The 22,981-nt window shown below is 38.3% G+C and overlaps 1 protein-coding gene across 2 annotated transcripts in view; it reads right to left on the bottom strand.

The window, feature by feature from the left end:
- The window catches only part of LRP2 (LDL receptor related protein 2), a gene marked incomplete at both ends in the record, with an annotated part of 198,841 nt that overhangs the window by 135,144 nt on the left and 40,716 nt on the right, over positions 1-22,981 (bottom strand). For both annotated transcript variants that reach the window (XM_081262364.1, XM_081262363.1), the window contains 6 exons: positions 3,348-3,467; positions 4,866-5,015; positions 6,175-6,291; positions 7,610-7,723; positions 8,035-8,145; positions 22,033-22,149. In XM_081262364.1, coding sequence (XP_081118490.1) covers positions 3,348-3,467; positions 4,866-5,015; positions 6,175-6,291; positions 7,610-7,723; positions 8,035-8,145; positions 22,033-22,149 — 729 coding nt within the window. The remainder of the gene's footprint in view (positions 1-3,347; positions 3,468-4,865; positions 5,016-6,174; positions 6,292-7,609; positions 7,724-8,034; positions 8,146-22,032; positions 22,150-22,981) is intronic.

Consider the following 22,981-nt stretch of genomic DNA (forward strand, 5'->3'; position numbering starts at 1 on the left):
ACCCCCTTGGACACCTCTGATCCATCTGACTGTGTGAAACTCCGCCAAGCCGAATGACCTCCCTGCCCTAACTCTGCACCACGATGTCAGCCTGTCAACAAATAGCATGTCCTGTCAATCAGAAACAATGAGCCCAGCAAACTGTTTCAGCATGCCACAGAGCTTCCACTGCCAGGTCAAGACTACCAAGAGCACATGAATGGCAAAAAGACACCAGATTCATGTCAAGATTATTCAGTTTTATTCTTGATTACTACCAAGGCATTCACGGGAGAACCATGTCTAAGATGACAAATGTTGCAGGGGCTTCCAACACCTGAAGCCTCTGGGACAAATCAGCTATGCAGAGGGTTACAGCCATACAGAGTGTTTGTTGAATTGAAGTGCCTGTGAGAGCAAACCAAAACAGCAATTCCCCTAGAATTTCAGCTCTGCTTAAACAAGTATAACTGGCTTTTTAATGACATGTGTTTAAACTAAAGAGTTCTCTTTACAAAGAGAAAACTGAAGTCTTCTTTGAAACAAATATCAAATAAATGTTAAGTCAAGGGCAAATCATGCATTCTTAAAGGACAGGAAAGGTCACAGAAAAGGTCTCCGCAGACGGTAAGGGGGCATCACATTCAAAAAGGACCTCAAATGTAGACTTCTGAGCTTTTCTCTAAATAAGGTTATCTGTAGTAAAGTTCCAGAAACACACTGGGGACTTGAAAGATGTCTGTTGTGGAACTTAAAAACTAGTGCGCCAGTGTTGGACCACACGACTTCCAATGTGCTATGAACTAAATACAAATCCTGAAATGATCTTGTGCATAACATAATATTGCAATTTTCTGTATCGCATTCATTAGTAGTTTACATGTAAAAATTTACAACCACAATAACCTTGTTATGTCAACTTTCATATCTTCAGGAGCTGCAAAAAAATTGAGGCAGCTCAAGCCTCTGACATGTAAGAAATCCTAGATACTTGGAAATATAAGCCAAGGCTCATCACAGACTAAGGTACTGAAAAGATGGCAAACATGCTATCTGAGCGCTAGAGTGAAAAAAAAAAAAGGCTGAGAACAGGTTGTGGGCTTCGCAAGACTGAACTAGGAGAGAAAAAAAAAAAGGAAAAGGAGAGAAAAGTTGATGTAATCCTGAGATGAGGCTTCTGGTATTTCTATTGGAATGCCTTTTCTACTAGGAGAAAAAGGGACTCGCCCAAAGAACTAAAAAGCTGGAAATCAGATTGGCAGCTGGGTGGCAGCAAAGGGGAGTAGAGAAGCCTGACATTTGCCAAAAACAAAGCAGCAGCCTCACCCCTACAGATGAGTACCACTCAGAAAAAAAAAGGGATGTTGCCCAAGCAGGGACACTGGGAAGCATGAAGAGCGCTTTCAAAGACACCTGCCAAATGAGGACATGTGTGTAAAAAGTGATTTTAAATTCCCCGACTACATCACCAATGCACTGATGATAATAAATTTTAAAATCACACTGAAGGCCAGTTGCAGATCACAATGCTTTACTTCTAAAATGTCTTGAAATGATGAGAAACTTGGGGGCTTTTAAAATAATTTGGGGGAGGTCTCCAGGATCCCTCAGACTGACTTGAATGAACCACTTGATCTGAACCCACTTTGCCAAATGCAGTTACTTAAGAGGAGCAACTAGGTTGTGATCAAACCTGAGACACGGACTTGATATCAAAAACCTAAAAATACCTGCTTTGAACACCACAAGAACAAACTCAATTGGATTACTTAATCAAATCTGAAAATCCAGTTTTTCTCAGCATATTATAGTTCTCAGTTATACTGAAGAACAGACTTTCTCAAGAATTTCAAGTTAAATTTTCAAACTAGAGTTTACTTCTGGTACCAAAAGGTTCTTCTGGCCACACATACTTAAGAGCAACCACTTATAATAAAATATAATTATGTTGAAAGCCAAGTATTGAGTGAGAGTGAAGAGTGAATAGCCTCACTAGCTTTATCCAAATTCAGTATTTTTTGCTATTTTATATTAAAATTTTAAAAATTTATTTTAAATTCTAGAGTTGAGGATGTAGCATGTGCAAAGCCGTGGGTTTAATCCCCAGTACCACCAAAAAGTAAAAATGAAAAATATAATAAAAGTATTTCTTATGCATATCACGTTTGTTTATTTGTTTAAAATTTAGAAATCCCTAAAGAATCAAAAATTCCTAAGGATCCAAAGAACATCAATTCTGGGAAAATTCTGAATCATCTATGTTTTGGAGATTAATATATGGCTACTAAATTGAACTTTAATAAGTAGTTACAATTACCTCCCAAACACCTTTCTCCAATACCAATGAAAACAAAGTTTCTTTAAATCTCTGTAATTGGGGCTGGGGTTGTGGCTTAGCGATAGAGCACTCGTCTAGCACTTGCAAGGCCCTGGATTCGATCCACAGCTCCACATAAAAAATAAAATAAATAAAATAAAGGTATTTTTAAAAACTAAAAGCAACTAAAATGGAAAAATTTTTTTAAAAAACTCTGTGATTATGTTCTGCCTATGTGTTTGTTGTTCATGTATCAAAAATAGGGGTTAAAAAAAGAAATCAGAGCTACAAACTCAAATCCTAAGAAATCAAACACTGATGTCTAATTCTCCCAACATAAGTCCCCATCCTTCCCATAGCAAATTATGCTGACATCAGATTCAAAAATCTCCCCATGGGAAGAATCATTTTTATAATTCAGATAAGAGAGATATGGGGAATTATTATCTGGACACTTGGTGTCCAGCTCAAGGGCAACCACTAGCTAGAAACATCATGATAAAGAATTTGTTCATCTTGAATGTCAATTCCAAGCAAAGGTGAAAGGCAATGGAATTAACACTCAACACAGTACAGGCCGTGACCTACCAACGTGGTCACCAGAGCAGTGACAACTCTAGTTGCTGGATCCTAGGGACATTTGTGCTTCCTAGAGAAGAGGCCAAGGGAGCTTAATGGACTGAAAGCAGCAGCTATCTCTCCACTACATGAACGGAAGTATCTCAGCATTGCATAACCAGCCTGGCCATACCAATCCTGCTTCCAAACCTTGATAAAGGAAACCCAAAAGGACTACCCCTATCATCAGGCAGCAGACAGGTCCACGAGGCTAGTCAACTCACTCATCACAAATCCACTCCTTAGCTTACTGCACTTCACAAGAGCTTCTCAGAATTAAAAATTACTCTTTCCAGGTTTTCTTTGAGTATTATGCTGCTCCTGTTATACAGGCAATCACTCCTACCCACAATTACAAACTCCTGCATGTCAGGATCCTGGAGCCCATCAGTAAACTGTGATGAAAAGCCAGGAGCTCCCACTTGTCACTTACCAACACAGGTGCGACTGTCATTTTGGTTGATGATATAAGACGGAGGGCAAAAACAATCTCCTCCATATGGTGTCTTGTGGCATTGGTACTCACAGTTTAGGAGAGGGCACATGCTCATACCTAGACAGAGAAAAAAAAATCTTTGTTGAATTTATGGTAACCTCTGGACAAGGCTGATCCACCCAAAAGCTTTTATTATTCTACAAGTAAAAGCCTAATGTGCATGTCATAGAGGTACAGAGAATCTGCCCCCATGAAATTCTTCTGCAACATTATATAATAAAAGCTTGATCCAAATTTTAAAAAATAAAACTCCTTTTTAAAAATTACAACTACTGTTACAACCAAGTGTAAGTCATTATAAATGCTATTTATGGAAAAATCAGGTCATAAGTCTTTTTGTCCACATCATAGAAGAGACTAAGAATTCCCAAGTAACTATAATGAAAATACACCTAAAAATGTTAAACATGGCTAGCTTCAAATGGTGAGATTTCAAGGGATTAGAATTTTTTTCATATTGTTAAATGAAAGTTAACTACATATCTCATTAACTTTTAAGCTTTTATGATAGAACTCTCAAATGAAAGGGTAGGGGATGCCATAGAAGTCTCTCTCAGCATATTTAAACATTATGAGTTTTGTCAGGGAAAAAAAAGTTCTTGGGGTTACAGTTACTTGGGCACAGCTAGGCAGCCACAGGTCTGGTTAGAAGGTGCACAGCTGATGAAATCAGGGCCACACATTGTATTTCCCTGCAGGACAATCAACTGTCCACACAGTTTATGGGTTGGGGGGGTTATATTCTACAACCACTAACTCTAGTGATTGATGACATAAAATATTATCAAGCAACACTGTGTGGCCAATCCAATGTTACCACTGGAAAAACAACTCAAAGTACATAATCTAGAAACTAGTCGCATTTGTGGGTAGGGAGATACACCCAGACTTTTTTTCATAAGTAAAAGACAAGAAATAAAATATCCAGAAGAGGGCAGGAGTTACAGTTCACAGAAGAGCACTTGTCTAGTGTGCAAAAGACCCCAACACCTCAAATAATAGTAATAATGATAATGATATCTCCAGAACACCTTTAAAATCATCAAAATAGTCATTAAGACAAACCTCCCTATAGGAGGGGAAGGCACAATTTTTTTAAGTTCCCCCATCAAGAAATGGAAACTACTTCTTCAAGCCATTCTGGGCTCAGCCAAGTGTCCCACCATGTCACTAAGACATTAGCAAACATGTCACAGGTTTGAGCATTAGGGTTTGCTCTTTCCACCACCATGATAACAAGCCTAGGCTAGCCCCAGCTTTTACTGGGGCATTCTGACATGCGAGTGAGCTAGTCTAAGCCAGAAAAACCACTAATTAGCCTACAGAATTGTGAGAAATAATAAAAGGTGCAATTTAAGCTACTAAGTCTTGGAGAACTGTGTTGTGCAAATGACAACCGATACACTATATATTTGAGAATCTGTTCTGAAAGTTACCCATATTTTCCATACTCACCACAATAGTGTCTATTAGTGGTACTGTTTTCATCTTCTCCTCCCGGACAATCTAAATTCCCATCACAAACTTGAAATATTGAAATGCATAGTCCAGACTCTGGGCAAGCCCATTCTCTTGGGTAACACACATGATGACGACGATTGCTCTCTGTGAGGAAAAAAGAGAGAGTTACAGGCCATATGAGAGGGAGAATCAGTCCTTTTTAATCCATGATTAAGAGAAGATAGAAGATATAAACCAAGTAGACAACAGAAATCCACAAATGACCTATATTTTACAATAAATTCATAGTTTCATACTCTACCATTAGCCTTTTATTGAGATTCTAAAGAGTGAGAAAATGGAATTATTTAAGTTCCACTCTTTCTGAAAGAGGCAGCCCCCAGACAAGCTGTAAAAGCATAAATCTGATATGAACCTGAAATATCAACAAACTAGATTCATAGCCCTGAAGAGAAGGTTCAGGTATTTAAATCATGAATTACAGAATAAGGGCCATCAAGGTAACTCCAGAGTCCCTAAGTTTGGGTTTTGGTTGTTTGATTTCTTTTATTTAGTGAAATGTTGACAGAAGAAGAAAATCCATAATTCTTGGACACTGAAACATGAGACCAATGGATGGTTCCAGAACAAACATCGTCTTTATTAGATCTAGGACTGGAACAATGCAGGCAACTTGAAGTATGGTGTGGTGTTAGTAACTTCAGGACAGCTGATGATAACAGCAAGGTAAGTAAGTGCATGGCATTTGCAATTATCTTTTCAAATAATCTTTAAACACTTGACTAAATAGTAGTCTGCCCTGCACCTGCTAGTCCCTAGTTCCATCCCACTGTTCCCAGTGTGGCCTGTCCATCACCACTAATGTCAATGTCTCACCTGGAAATCAGAATTTACAAAAACTCAAAACAAAACTGAACTGTTGCCACAGTTCAAAGTTATTTTTAAAGGTTGTAAGGTCTAAGAAATAATCACATTTTACCCTATTTTTCATACATCCTCTAGCCTACAACTTTTACACAGGTAAAGCAGGCAGAGTGGAATACAGAGGAAAGAATCAGAGTGTGATGAGAGAGAAAAGAGACAGTCCCAACTACTTTGCCTTAATAATAGGAAGGAAGAGGTTAAAAGTTATGCTACATTTGGGTTCAGACATTTTAGGAAAAGCTAGTGAAGTCACCTTCTTCTAATCCACCCACTAATTAATTAAACCCCAGACAATTCTGAGGGTTAAAAAATTTTAACAAGGAAGGGAGGAAAAACTTAAAAGAAATGCTTTTCAGTAGGAATCTCGCCTCCTCCTTACCACAGCCATCTTCATCTGCAAAGCCTTGACAGTCATCCTGTCCGTCACAAACCCAGTTTTGATGAATGCACTGGCCATTGGGGCAGGTGAACTGGTGGCCACCACAGGTCTGATAGTCTGGAAGAGAGAAACAGCTGCACTACACAGTCAAAAGTCCAAGTGCTCACCCTACTACCTGAACTGGGCTCCTAGAAACTGAAGTTTCTACATCAGTATCTTGACAAAACGTGAAAAAAAAAAAAAAAAGCAGGAGGAGAAGGAGGAAGATAAAAAGAAAGAAAGGAAAAGATAATAGCAGCTTTGGGTCCAGGAAGTGAACTCAGGTGCCAGTCTCTATTTCTCAAGATTAAGAATCTAGGAATAGGTTGACACAGAACAGAGGAGGCAAACTGATCCAAATGCTGAATGTGCCAATGACCAACATTCTCTTACTTTGCCACAAGCACCATCACAGCTATTTCGGATCACAGGATTCTGGGTCACCATCCCATGATGTCACAGTCTCTTTAAGACTGTCACCGAGGCCTGGGATTGTGGCTCAGCAGTAGAGTGCTCATCTAGCACGTGCGAGGCCCTGGGTTCAATCCTTAGCACCACATAAAGATAAATTAAAAAAATAAAGGTATTGTGTCCAACTACAACTAAAAAGTAAAAATGTTTAAAAACAAATACTGTCCAGAAATAAGATCAGGCCCCCACTCATAGAAAATTAGGATGATAATGAAAATATTCAGTGACCCCATAAGGCATGGGTACCAATCAATCAAAACAGATTTAGAGAAAAATCATTCATTCTAGTAAATAAATGACCACAAAAACCTGCCAGTGAATTGGAATTAAAATTCCCCCAGAGTCTCCTTTCTAATGTTACGTATTCCTAAAAAAAAAAGGAGTCCGGAGATGGCAAAAGTAAGAGAAAGGGCATTCAAACTGCAGGCTACAGCACAAAAATAAAAATAGGATCGGGGCAAAGAAGCAGAGGCAACAGAAGCCATCTATAGCACACTGAAACTTTCTTGACCCTCCAATTTGAATGTGGCAGTGATTTCAAAGAAGAAAGGAAAACCATTGCTAGTAGGGCGCTCCTTCCCTTTGGAGCTCTTCTTCCACTCCTCTATCAAAGTGATCGGGTCCATTCCTGAGCTATGGGTAATCTGAATCCTGTGATACAATATACCCGTACCCCTGCAGCCTAAGGAAAGAATGCAAACTGTCCGTCAGCAACCCTTCAACTCTACACAGATCTTTGAAAGATAAAGGAATCCAGGCCCAATACATGGCTAAGGCTCAAGCCCACAGCCCCCAAATGAATTTTTGGTTCCATGTGTTATCAAATACAGTGACTCTTTCCTTAGAGGAAAATGGGTATCTGGTGGGAAAAAACAAACATAAAATACTCCTAACCACATGACCCAGCATAAGGGAATCACCGTACTGCAATTATGTTCATCACTGCTGTCTTCACAGTCGTGGTCATGGTCACAGACATAGGCGCGAGGGATACACTCTCCATTGCCACACTGAAATTCGTCACGCAAGCATGTCTCAGCTGGAACACAAGGTTAACAAAGGAAAGAAATGGGAGAATTTCAATTCCACTGCAGCCATTTCATCTCACAGGAAGATTCTGTCTCAAGTTTAAAAAGAGACTCTTATTGTCAGCAGTGTGCTGGTAAACGTTTAACAACCCCTTCTCCAGCTTTGTGATGTTTACTGATTATGATGGTGTAAATACTCCCACCAGAGGCTGACTACAGACCACCAAAATGAATTTGCTGAATGTGGGCTTGGAAAGATGTGCAGATAATTGGCTCTCTCAAGCTGCAACACACCACAGCACCTCTTACACACATTACTTACTGCAGTTGGCTTCATCAGAAGAGTCCCTGCAATCAACTTTCGAATCACACTTCTGACTCGTGTTATAGCAGGCTCCATTAGCACAAGTAAGCTGCTCACACACTGGATATTCTATTTTTAAAAAGAACAGAAACAGCAAGTGAACCTTAAGTTAAGACATTTCTTTAGCTAAGTTAGACATTTCTTGAGTGACAGCTATATGCTAGGCACTAAATGGTGAACATATATTGGTATACAAAAAGATATGATCCCTGGCCTCCTATTAGATAAGAGAGAGGGACCATAATCAAATAATGACACAAATAGCAGATGACAAACTAAGTTACATGCCAATGCAGAGACTACAGAAAGCTATGAGCTGAACAGTAGGGGGATTTGGAAACCCAGGGATCCCTCCCTTAAAGAAGTAAGTGGCTTTTGAGTGAAGAACTGAAGAATTGGAAAGAATTTAACAGTTCAAAATGGAACCTTTTTTTACATGATACAAATGACATCCCAGGAAACTTGTGTACCCCCACACATGATCTGGGAAATAAAGGGTCATTTTTTTATTGAAATGACAGAAAGAGAAAATAGGTCTGAGCCCAGGGATCTCACTCAGCAGCTATTTGCTCTTATTCAACTGTTTACCCTCTCTCTGTCACTACTTCTTCTTCCCCCTGTCTAGATAATCTACTGCAGCCTGTAGAGGGACCTAAAAAGACAACACCTGGGAACTGAAAAGCATAATTGTTCCATAAGCACAAATTACAGTCATCCCTCAGTATCCACAGGGGATACTGTGGATTGGTTCCAAGACCACCCAATGCATACCAAAACCCAAAGATGCCCAATACCCTTTTGTAAAATGGTGCAGTATTTGCATTATTTGCAGTATTTGCATTACACACATCCTTTCATTTGCTTTACTTATTTATTTTTTATTGATTTTATTTTTTTTAAATGATAGCAGAATGCATTACAATTCTTATTACTCATATAGAGCACAATTTTTTATATCTTTATATATAAAATATGTTCACACCAATTCATGACTTTATACATGTACTTTTGGTGTGTTTTTTTGCATTACAATTCTTATTACACATATATACCACAATTTTTCATATCTCTGCTTGTATATAAAGAAGATTGACACCCAATTCATGTCTTCATACATGTGCTTTGGATAATGATGTCCATCACATTCCACCATCCTTGCTAATCCCCTGCCTCTTCCCCTTCCCTCCCTCCCCTCTTCCCTATCTAGAATTCATCTATTCCTTCATTTACTTTAAATAATCTCTAGTTCATACATAATACCTAGCATATAAATGCTATGTAAGTACTTATCATACTATATTCTTTAGGGAATAATGAGGGGGGAAAGTCTGTGCATGTTAGTACAGGCAATTTTTTCCAAATATTTTTACCCATAGTTGGTTGAATCCAAGGAATGGGGAACCAATGGATTCTGGGGATAACTGTCTTATGGCCATATTATACATATATGGTCATCTCAATGCTATTAACTAGATGTTTAACCCTGCAGAAAATCAGGATGTCCCTTGAAGAACAAAATAGTGTCTGTCCCTCCTGTTTCCTCATACTTGAAACAGGTATTCCTCATGACTCCTAACTATAGGATTTGTTCTGTTGGTTTCTTATCTGTTTTCCCCATAGCTTAATAAAAACCCCTGAGGACAAGGAACCTGCCTTATCATTTTAGAATTCTTAGCAGTAAGACACTACTCACTATGCTCAAGAAATGCTCAGTACTGCTATAGAGTTATCACAGGAGACCATTTTAAACAGCTTTTGAAATATCTGAACATCTGCTTTTTATGGTCTTTGACTACCCTACTTCCCGCATGTATGATATCATCCTTGGTCTATATTTTTAATTAAAAATGTTTCCTAGTGATTCTCACGCAGTCTTCAGATTTCTTTTTAACCAAGGAAAAGGCATGTCTTAGTTAAGATTTCAAAGATCAGATTACACAGTTCCACATTGAGGCTAAATTTGCATTTAAGAACCCAATGTGATGTTTTAGAGACATATAAAGATGCATCAGACAGTTCTTTGGATGATCCCAAAGTCTTTTCAAGCAGAAGATGTGCACAAAATTCTGTACTAAAACTGTATTAAACTTGTCCTCTGTTAAGAACTCACACTTTTAAAAAAAATCTCTCAAATTATATTTTCATGTTTTGTGTATAGAAAAGGAATAAACCTAAATCTTCTCATCTCCAGAAGTTCAAACCTCATCTATCAAGAGTTCTTGAGTATTTAACTGGCAAAAGTTACAGAACCAGTCACATTAAACGGAAGGCTCTTTTCCATGACACTCCAACGGCTTCAAGATGAAGCTCAGTATCTCCTTCCCAGCTACAGGCTGCCAAAAACTCACTGAAGCCAACAATGAACACCAGCTTCCTACTTTTTATGAGAAGGGTATGGCCACAGAAGTTGCTGCTGTGCTATGGGTGAAGATTAGAAGGATCATGTGATCTGAATCAGTGGTAGGAACAAAGAACAAGGTTTTCCCATGAAGCAGGTGTCCTGACCCATGACCACATCCACCTGCTACAAAGTAAGAAGGAAATTCCCAACACAAACCAGAACTGAAAAAAGTACAAATCTGTTAGGGGATGCCAATCTGAGTGTTTTCAACTTGACTACTGGGGTGAATAAAGGGGAAAGAAGAGTATTCCTGGACTAATACTAGTGTCTCTCATCACCCTGGGCCCAAGCTGGCATAATCTGCAAACCTTTCAATCTGTAAAGAAGATGTTGGCTGGGCAAGGGGGTACATCCCAGCAGCTCAGGAGGCTGAGGCAGGAGGATCACAAGTTCAAAGATAGTCTCAGCAACTTAACAAGGCCCTAAGCAACTCAGCAAGATCCTATCTCTAAATAAAACATTTTTTAAAAAAAAGCTGGGATGTGGTTCAGTGGTTGAGCACCCCTGGGTTTGATCCCTGATACCAAAAATAAAAATAAAAATAAAAATAAATGTCCATCACTATATTGTCAGAAAGCCCTTAAACAAAGAAAGCAAGAAACAAAGTATTCAGCTTGTCACTCCATGTGTCCTGAAACATAGATGCCAGCATATTGCTCTGAAGAAACAGTATACTAAAAAGATAAGAAAGAGGCTACAGAATATGCTGAACTTTTGGCCAATATGCTGAACTTTTGGCCAAAAGACTGACGGAAGCCAAAGAAAAATGCCAGGAACAAATTTCTGAGAGATCTGATTCTCAGTCCAGTCAAATAAAACTTTAAGTGTAACAAATAAATAAACTGGATCCTAGAGGGTGGGGTGGGGATGGTATGCAAGGCATTTTTAAATAGCTGTTTAAATTTCTAAATTTTTTCTGAACTTCATTTTATTTGTTAATCATCCAAAAATGAGCAAGTGCTTAAGGTTATTGCTGACTTTCCATCATTAAGATGGTATGCTTTGTAAAAGTGCCTTTAAAATGGTTCAGACAACTCTGTTTACTAATTCTGTCTTCAAGAGATGCAAAAGGCCAGGTGAGGCCAGCAAGCAATTCCCGTCCTGCCATGTACCAGATAGCTCCTGGTGTCAGTGTGTTATCTAGCCTTTTAAGAGCAGCAGCAAGCAGCAGGGAGAAAAAAAAAATCTTTAAAAACCCAGCTCTTTGCAATAGATAAGCTATCTGTCAAGAGGAAAATTTATTTGAACTGGGACTGTACCACACTTTTGGTGATTATTATGGATATGAGGGATCTGGAAGAAATGTATTAGGCAGGTCTCTTGTTTTTTCTGTCCTGCTTTTTGAGAGCCATTGCCATAAAACTGAAAGGAGTAGAACAAAAACAGTACCCACTGACATGGCTCATGCCCCTAAACAACTGGGCCAGCTTGATGTCATCAGGGAGGGTATTGTGTTGGCCAAAGGTCAGCAGTTGACAAACAGCTTTCTTGTCTCTTTCCATGCTGATAATGAATCTCTCTCAATCAGCAGAGGACCCTCTCAACCCCCTGCACACCTTCTGGTCTTTGCTATGCATAGATAACTTGAGGTATATGCTGACTCACTAAATATAGAAAATACTTGGAAATATGTTTCCAAATGGTTTTCTCCTTTGGAGACCCACAAAGAGGGAACAGAGTTTTGCTCTGAGCAAAGAAATGAACAGATCCTTCTTCTCTTGCTAAAGACATTCATGAATGAGTTTCTCTATACCCCAGGAAGCAGGAAGTCACAATCCTTTGAGTTTTCCATTGGGAGATATCTTAAAATCTTATTTTTTTGTTTTTTTTATGCTTGGCAAGACTGAGGTTAATCTTTTTCCCTTGGAGCAAATCCATCAAGGGGCTGAAACATCCTACAGAATTCCAAGTATGGGGAAAGTACAATGTGAGAGGACACATACAAGAACACAAAGGAACTCTTCCTTCTGAGCTTTATTTGAATAGAAGGATTGACAAGTACCTATTAACCAGTGTCCAGACTGTTTATCAGAAACAAAAACGTGGGAATACCCTTTTTCCCACCATCCCTTGCTTCTCTCTTTTTCACCTTCTCCCAGTTCCAAATGATACATGCTCTGGTTTGTCCACACACACATATGCCCCAAAATATGCCTACAAGATTGGTGCTTGAGGATATTTTAAGTGTTTTCTCTGTCAATGATTTAATCCGGAGCAAGAAAGTTTCATGCTATAGTTCTATTTATATAATCAAGGAAGACGATGTAGTTTGAGGACCTTATAAACCTCCCACAATGGAAATCATTTACATCAGAGCAAGATATAAAGTGCTATTTTTTATTATCTTGTCAGGGAGAATGTAAATATATCCTATTCTCACAATTTGACAAAATGGCCAAAAAGAACACAGAAAAAAAGGCAAACTGATTATAATGGAAGAGAAGGCAGCTGGGCATGTTGGCTTCTTAGGAGACTGAGACAGAAGTATCACAAGTTCAAGGCCAGCCTGGGCAATATAGCAAGACCTTGTCTCAAAACAAAAATAAAGAGATTGGAGATATAGCTCAGTAGTAGGGCATCCCTGAGTCCAATCCCAGGTGCGACAAGAAAAGAAAAGAAGAAAGAAGGAAAGAAGGAAGGGGAAGGCAGCATCTTAAATGTAGATTTAAAAATGAGCCCAAGATTGAAAATAAAACAAGAAGTTATTGATGTAAGTGCAGCCCAGATACCTGGGACTTCTCAAGGTTGCAGAGTCAACCTTGTTTCTTATTTTGGCTCTAAGACAGACTAATTCAGTTCAAGTAATGATTTGCCAGAAGAAGCTTACTAGTTGGGCTGCCAGGACTTAGTTGTGAATACTACCCATAAACTTAAATAAGCAACACCATCATCACCATTATCACCATCGTCACTGGTAACATATACTGAACAGTGTGTCACAGAAACATGTTATAGTACTTGATATGTATGAAACTTATTCCATCCTTAGAACTACCTCATGAGGTATGCACTTTGATTTCTCCCATTTTCTACATAAGAAGCCTTTAAAAATAATTAGAAGTTGCTGGGCGTGGTGGTTCACGCCTATAATCCCAGCAGCTCGGGAGGCTGAGACAGGAGTTTGGCAAGTTCAAAGCCAGCTTCTGCAGGGGCAAGGCACTAAGCAACTCAGTGAGACCCTGTCTCTAAATAAAATACAAAATAAGGCTGGGGAATGTGGTTGAGTGCCCCTGAGTTCAATTCCCCCAGTACCCCCTAAAAAATAATAATTAGAAGTTACTTTCAATTAAATACACACACACATATGTGTGTGTGTGTGTGTGTGTGTGTGTGTGTGTGTGTATAATCAGATTTATAAAATGGAAATAGAAAATCAACACCTTGGAAAGAGAAAGAAAATATGGTGATCCCAAGACTAGTAGAATTTCACTCACATGTCAAGTTCAGTCTAAGCCACTTTAAGGAAGCCAAGTCAAAAAGGGAGATCCATGAAGTTATCAAGGTTTCCTTATCCTGCTTCCTTTGTACTAGCCAGGGCTTAAGCACCCAAATTCCTATCTTGTCTCTATCAGTTGGGACCTGATCTTAGAAATGTGTCTGAGAGGAACTCTGGATCCGAAGCCCCTCCATCTTCCCATACATGGAGCTATCACCAAAATCCGCAGGGCAGATAAAGACTGATACAATACTAAATTGCTTAAAAATAAGTTTGAAAAACCTCACCCAAGCTCTAATACTGGAGTAAATGAGAAACAAGATGGAAAACTGTACATCAAAAGCTCCAAAGAACAGTGCAAAGAAGTAAGAGGCCTTGTCTAAGGCTAACTGCTCCCCAGGATTATGGGAGGCCACGTTCCAGTCACTAGAAATGGTGTAGTTATCCCCCTGCTGGGAACTTGGACCAAGATAATTCAGACAGTCATCTGGGTGAAATGTCAGTAGGCCAGGAACCAGTTATTCCTCAGGGCACTGCCTGCCTTAGTTAGAATTCTGTCCTACTGAAGATATGGTTATTGAAATCTGACTTCCTGGATACTGTGAATACAGAGGTAAATTAAAAGCAAACTAGAAGTTCCCACAGTCTTTCTTAGATATTCATTCAAAAGAACTAAATACGGAGAGAGAGAAAAATGAAAATCCCTGCTCTCGTGGTACTTATACTCTGTTTGGAGGAAAGGAACACTGGACATTAAAGTAAATGTGCATGGATAAAAATGTTACAAAAATAAAGCAGAGTGAAATAACAAACAGTGACAGTGGGGAGTATCTCTGGGGAGGAGATATTTGAACAAGAACCATTAGGTTCAGCAAAATGGCAGCCAGTGGTGCATTAACAAGAATGTTTTCAGAGGATTGGTGGAAATGCAGGATCACTTTCAGTAGCCTCAAGAAAAAAAGGAGGAGAGTAAATAGAAATAGTCATTAAAGACATTTCCATATCACATTGTTTTAAAAAGGAGCACAGAAATTGGGCAATGGCTGGGAGAGATCTCAGAGTCTTTTTAAAGTCAGGAAATATTTAGAAAGTACTTGAATGATGGAAACATTCAAAAGATATACAAAAGATTCTCCTCTTTCCTCAAGGTCTCAGGCTCTGAATCCTATCTCGACTGTGAGAATGCTGCAAAGGTGCATGTGTGCTGTGGCATGTGAGATGGGGTCACTTGACAGGCAGGCTAACGTGGAACTGAGTTGAAAGAAGGTGCCCTTCGGAAGCCCTCACAGTCCAGAGAATGACTACCATCTTCATCACTCCCTTCCAACTGTTCCCCCAGTTGGAGTTTCAGCAGTTAGATATACAAAGGGAAATGTTTAAATCCTAAAGAACAGAAAGTCAATAGGAATAAAACTTCAGGGACAAAGCGGCCCCAGTTGCAGGCAGACCAAACACTGCTGATTACCAGCAAGAAAGCCTTCATTGTAGCAGGGATTGTACCCTTTCTTTGGCATTCCTAAGGAACAAAGGAGAAGTGCTACAAACCCACGATAATTAGCGATAGTTTTACTCACACCAAAATCATTCCAATATGGTACTCAATAAAACAAAATAATCTTTTTATTTCTCTGAAAAAAAGACTGCAGTATTTTTGAGCAACCCAAAGTCACTTCAATATATTAATTGAATGACCCATAATTGCTGCATTGTTCTGATGTTTATCTTACACTCTGCATGAGTGGGTTTTCCTTGATGCTAATCCCATTAGAAGTAAAATGGACTGCAGTTTTGAATCTGTTCCTTAAAAAAGAAAAAAAAATTAATTGACAAGTTGTTGAATATCAGATCCCTGATGACCAGACTGAATAATAAAATAACTTAGGGGGAAATATGAGTTTTTACCTGTTTCACAAATATAAATATAGGCTTAGATAGAGATACACACACATATATAGATACATATATACAAACATATTCAGAAATATTTCACAAGCTGTAGAATATTCTTAAGCCTCTAAGAATATAGCAGGTAAAAAGACGGAGATACGAATCTCTCATGCTATACCAAATTTACTTCCAAGGTAATCTTTTTATTGGGACCCTAATACCCTCCTCGCCTTTCTCACCACCTCATTCATTTTCTTACCTCCCTTCTCCCTACCTCCCTGAGAAGACTCTCACACACTATTCTTTGTTCTAGAAAGGAATGCCTGGAATGGACACAAGTTTCTCTGTCTTGGAGCCCAATGTCTTGATTTTAGAAGCTTGAAAGTGTAGGCACTCTAACACAGGGTCTGGTCTAACAGGCAGGGCCCTGAGCTCCAGGGATAGGCTTCTTGATTCTTTCAAATATTGGGAGGTGTGTGTGTTGGGGGGGGGGGGGAATTAAGTTCTTCCTTGAAGCTTTTTCAACATCCCTCCCTGTGGTTTCTAGGTGCCAAATATATTTAGACTCATCCAGATAGACAATCTTATTTATTTCTGAGAAACAGAAAAAAGTCAAATCCATAGGCAGATATGACATTTCTAGAGAAGTAATGGTTCCTATGCTTCATGACTGTGGAAACAATAAAATAAACATTATTTCTGGTCAAATCTCACTTGATCCTTGATAACATGGGAAATACTCTAATAGCTTAAATTTCATTTAAAATATCTGAGCACCACTATGACTAAATGGATCTCAGCGATTATAATCAATGGCCGATAACATCACAAAGAGAGTGGGTGGCACTGTATGCCCCCTGATGGAAACATACAACCTTAAACACAAATTATTGTCACCTTGATGAACCATCTCCACCCCTCCTCTGATTTAGAGGTTCAATACTCTAGATTAGTCATTTTTATTTTTTTTTAATTTTTATTGTTGGTTGTTCAAAACATTACATAGTTCTTGACATATCATATTTCATACATTTGATTCAAGTGGGTTATGAACTCCCATTTTTACCCGGTATACAGATTGCAGAATCACATCGGTTACACATCCACTGTTTTACATACTGCCATACTAGTGTCTGATGTGTTCTGCTGCCTCTCCTATCCTCTACTATCCACCCTCCCCTCCCCTCCCCTCCCCTCTTCTCTCTCTACCCCATCTACTGTAGTTCATTTCTCCCCTTGTTTTTTTTTCCCTTTCCCCTCACTTCCTCTTATATGTAATTTTGTATAACAATGAGGGTCTCCTTCCATTTCCATGCAATTTCCCTTCTCTCTCCCTTTCCCTCCCACCTCTCGTCCCTGTTTAATGTTAATCTTCAATAGATGAATGGATTAAAAAAAATGTGGCATTTATACACAATGGAGTATTACTCTGCACTAAAAAATGACAAAATCATGGAATTTGCAGGGAAATGGATGGCATTAGAGCAGAATATTCTAGATTAGTCATTTTAATTGAAGCAGTATGTGAAGGTGATTTTTGTCCCAAAGGATGTTTGACAAAATTTGAGGACATTTTTAGTTGTCACAACTGGGAGGTATTCAAATACACAGAGACCAGGGATACTGCTGGACATTCCATAATGCACAAGACAGCCCAGCATAATAAAAATTTATCTGGCCCCAAATGTCATTAGTGCTACAGTTGACATCTAGGTAATTTCAGATCTAGGCAATTTCCAGGAAATGCAAAGGCGAGAAGAACATGTTAAAGGACATTGAGGATGAAATAAGCAAAGTCCAGATTGTGGAAAACACCAAGACAAGTAACCTGTTTTGCTTTGTTTTGTTTTCACCAATTGTAAGGAGTAAAGAACAGAAATAGAAAAAAAACCTCCAAATAAAAATTCTTAAGAAATATATCAACTACCTCCTACATAAATATTTTATTTGGATTCTAAATTAAGTAATCAAACTGTAAAAATAATAGCAAGACAATTTAGGGAATTTTTTAAAAAACTGACTATATATCTAATTATTTTAAAGAACAGTTTTTTAACTTTTTAGGTATGATAATGATATTGTGGTTTTGTTTATTATACAGATAAATACTAAATACAGATAAAATTATATGATCCTGAGAATTGCTTCATAATATGGTGTAAAGAGAATAAATGGATGTAGGTAAAATGAGACTATTCATGAACTGATAATTGATATAACTGAGTGATAAGTAGAAAGAGATTCACTATACAGTTCATTCTGCTTTCCTATGTTAAAACCTCCACAGTAAAATATTTTTTTTTAAATAGCTAAGTAATCTTCAGGCAAAACTATTTTATAAATGTTTTTTGTTAAAGAAAAGTATCCTAAGAGTATGGATCACCGACAGTTTAAATGTAGGTTAATGTTACAACTCCTCTGCCCTGGCTTCTTGGTAAACTTTATAATCTCCATAAAGCAGGAGATTACACCTGCCAATGAGAAAAGTGCCCAGGATAGTGACTGGTGCTTAGTGAATGGCAGTCCCCTTTCCCATTTTCCACAAGAGCCTCAAACAGAGGGAAAACAAAACAGAGCCAATCCTGCCCCACCACCATACTGCCACTTTCTAAGGACTTTGATCCTGGCCATTCATTTCCTTCTGTGTCTATCTGGCTATCAACAGATCAAAGCACTAATGAGTAAGTATGAAGATCCTTTTCTTAATTTCCTCCGAAGTGTGAGGGTTTTTAACACTCTTCCACAAATAAAAAAATAAAAACAAAAAAATAAGGTAGAGGGAAATAGGAATGAAGATCTCATCACAAAATCCCTTATATGAGCCAGGCATGGAGGCACACACCTATAATCCCAGCCAGGATTATCCCTAAGGAAGCTGAGGCAGGAAGGTCACAAGTTCAAGGCTGGCCTCAGCGATTTAGCAAGAACATGTCTCAAAATTAAAAATATAAAGGGCAGGGATGTAGCTTAGTGGTAAGTGTCCCTGGTTCAATTCCCAGTACCACAAGGAAAAAAACTTGTGTTTAGGGTCATGCTGTGTCCTGAAAAGTTTATGATTTACATCATTCCAGAAAGAACCAGCTATAAATCCAGATGTCTTTCTTAACGAATTCTTATTTCACCAATTAGTTGTACTGAATTATTTTTTAATAAAAATGTTTGATTAAAAATTCCTACTTGGTTATTTTATAAAGCTCAGCTTCTTCCCTTCATTCCTTTTATCAGGGCTACTTGCATGCTCATATCCTGCCAGGCTTTTCCAGACGGTCCATTGGCAAAGTTGTGAGGCAGTTGTACTAGCAACTTTAGACTTGGCTGCAGGGTGCTCATGGAAAACGTCCAAACCGTCTGTTTCAGCTGCCTTTTATTTTCCCCAAAGTAGCATTTCCATTGCATTTGCAATAAGGCACTCATTTTTATCCACTTGCAAATAAGGGATAAAGATACAGGCTATTGGCGGGTGACACAAGCCTCCAGTACTCTTTTAAACTGGCATAAGGGAGGACTCTCCTCTTCTGTACTTCATGAGGGGCAATCTCTAGACGTGAAACCAGACGATGAGCCAAGCACCAACTCTGCCACACAATCTTGAATGAGCCAGTCTAGACCCTTTGAAGTTTTCATTTCTTTATTCATAAGAGAGTAAATAACTGCCTGCCTTATTGTTCTCATTAAGGAACCTAATAATAATAATAATTTATATAACGACCTGAAATTTACAAAATGTTGCAAAAATATATGATTTATCACCATAATTAATCAAAAATATTTTCTTCACTTGTCTCAGTGAAAGACCTAGTGTTTGCCTCACAAAGTTGTGAGAGTCCTTGACTTGTGTGCTGGCTGTGCACTACCATCTCTAAAACTACTAGTGTGAGATCTAAATGCTCTGCATAATTTCCAAAGTGAAGGGAAATTCAAATTGGAGGTACCATAATCTCTTTCAAAAGAGAACATTTAGAATGAAAATTATTCCAGAATATAAATGTACCAGAAATTCTGCTAGAAAATAGATAAATAGCACAGACCTTTCTTTCAAAAAAAGAAACATAAGTGAAGTAAGTAACATTCAATGGAAGAAAAACTAGAGAAGTATTGTTTTTAAAATGTCCAAGTGTGGGGTTTCAGGTGTAGTTCAGTGGTAGAGCACTTGCCTAGCCTACATGAGACCTTGGGTTGGATTCCCAGCATTGCAACACAAAATAAAATAAAATTGTACAAGAGTGGAAATGGTTCATATTCAATATGAATCTGGACATATAAAAATATAGGAATTAGTTACTGTGTCTTTCTTATTTTTTTGTATGATTCTAGGGATCGAACCTAGGCACAGGTCTTTCCATTTCTCATATACAAATATTTCCTCCATTAACAGAAGCAACTTGGTTAACATAGTTAATTTATGTAAGCTTCCACCCTATACATGGCACCATGTTGGAAAGATTAGTTTAAAAAAATTATAGAAAATAGACCTTTCATTAAGAGGCATAATATACCACTTGGCTCAAAGGAAGGGACTTAGAGAGAGCCCAGAGAACTAAAATTAAATCAAAATTTTCAAACAGTAGAGGTGGTATCCCATGAGAACAGGCTAAAGCTTAAAACTTAAATTCACTGGATACATAATAACTGAGAAGCATTTGATCAAAGTTTCTAAGATACATAAAATCTGTTCACCAGTTATTGAAATACTTGATGTTGTGTTTTAGATATGAGGTGTCCACCAATAGCTCATGTGTGAAACAACACAAGAATTTTCAGAAGTGAAATGACTGGATTATGAGAGATGTAACCTAATCAGTGGATTAATCCACTGATATGGATTGACTGAGTGGTAGGGTATGCCTAGAGGAAGTAGATCATAGCGGGTATGCTTTTGGGGTTTATATTTTGTCCCTGGTGAGCAGAGCTCCTTCTGCTTCCTGGTTGCCATGTTCAGAGATGCTTTCCTCCACCACACCATAGCCCAGAGCTATGGAGTCAGCATATCATGGACTGAACCTCTGAAACTGTGAGCCAAAATAAACTTTCCCTCCTGAATATTGTTTTTGTCAGGTATTTTGGTCACAATGACAAAAAAGCTTCCTTGAAGCTTTAAACATAAATTTAAGAGCAAAACAAAGGAAGCATCTCCATGAAGCATGTGATAAACTTACACAGGAGTATGCTAAAAATAATGTCAGAAAGAAACATATAAAAACTCAAGGAAGTTATGGATAAATTCACAATGGCAGACTTTTAAGAGAAACTGGGTATTTCTAAGGTTAAAGACAGAATTAGATTGACTATAAACCTGACACAAGATCAGGAACTGTAGTGCACGACTGTAATCCCAGCCTCTCAGGAGGTTGAAACATGAAGATTGGAAGTTTGAGGCCAACGTGGGCAATTCAACCAGACTCTAACTCAAAATTTAAAAAACGGCTGAGAATGTAGACAGAGCATTTGCTTAGCGTGTACAATGACTTGGGTTCAATCCCCAGCATTACATTCAAAAATTAAAAAGAATGACACATTAGCTAATTTCTATATTTTTATATTCATTCTAACAATTTGGTATAAAACTCAAGAGAGGCAGTTGACTCTTGTTAGTACATAATGCAACATGTCTGTATTTTCTTGCTTTGGTTATGGTAATATCTATGTATTACACACAGAATATTGTGACTTATATGCCTTAACTTATGGCAATCAGTTACAAACTGATATATTGCCATTATAGGGAAAACCATTTGCTCTCCTTGTGCCTGTCATTTCCAGGCGGGGAGAGGAGGGGAGCTACACCCCAGCCCAGGAAAGCCATTTTCAGAATATAATACTTTCCAAAGATAATCTGGAAAATGTGGTATCCACAAAAGCGGGAAAAAAATTAATGAGAAACTGTATCCACCAATTTTCTATAGCAGTGTAATAAAAGTTAAAATTGACCAAACTCTATTTTATACTCAGCATATTCAATCATCTTTCTAGATTCTATGTTAAAAGTTTCCTACTTCAAAACATGCAAAAACTTGATGGGCTAAGTAAGGCAGGACAAACCTACAATGTCTTGTTAAAAATAGACTCCTATCAGAACATCACCCTTAATCCACAAAAGAATCTGCCAAGAGATTTCAACAACAAGAGGAGTATTGTAGGCATTTCTGTCCATCAACAAATCTAACAAATTGATTAAAATGCCAAAGGGACAAGGGTGAAACTAAATACAGTGCAAAGACTGAAACAGACTCACGGCAGTCTCTCTCGTCAGTTCCATCTGAGCAGTCTCTGACATGGTCGCACAGGTATTCCCTTGGAACACACTCGCCGTTGGAGCACGTCAACTGATGGCTTGAGCATGTCCTCCCAGCTGTGAAGGGGAAAGACATTACTTAATTTATCATCACAGTCTGACACAAACTAACCGGCTGATAGTTCCCAAATATGAATGAGGATGTTGGAAAGCAGAGCAGATACTGGGCATAAAAGTTCACAGGGATACAAGGCAGAGTACCCTGCTACCACCAAGCTAAGCTTACCATGCAAAAGCAAAGATATTATATTGTCAAAATGCCCTCAGAACAAAAAAGACACTCCAGCATCCTAGTGTAGACAACTGCATGATCCACCTGTGTTGAGAATACAATATATACTGGAAAGATACATGGTAAAGATGATGAGTGAAATAAGACATAGGGATTAAGCAAGGATTGGTAAGCACCCCTCCCCCACTGAAATCCTTTTTTGAACAAGGAAATATGTCAAAGGATTAACAGTGGTTATTCCTGAATGGTGGGAATATGAGTGATTTTATGGGCTTTTTTCTTTACAGTTTTCTGTTTTATAAAGTGTCTACATTGGTCATGTGTCAATTTTATGAACAAAAAAATCTTTAGTTTGATTTTATCCTATGTCGATGAGTTCAGGTAAAAGCAGGGCATCAGCAGTTTATCAAGTGAGTCTCTGGACAAAACATAAAATGGAATGATTGTTGCCTGCAAGCATGAGGGAAAGGTGTTCTGTAGCTCAGGCAGGAACTACCTAGACTTGGTAACATTATCTTATCCACATAAAAAGAGAAGCATTTGAGAAACATGATCGTCTAAAAAAAAATGTAATCCTCTAATGGAAGAAAGAGGTTTTCGCCTGAATTTTACAGAGCTTCCTATACCTCTGTATAGTTAAATACTTAGGTTTAGCCA

The sequence above is a fragment of the Spermophilus citellus genome, assembly GCF_964194105.1.
Source record: "Spermophilus citellus genome assembly, chromosome: 11".
Taxonomy (NCBI): Eukaryota; Metazoa; Chordata; class Mammalia; order Rodentia; family Sciuridae; genus Spermophilus; species Spermophilus citellus.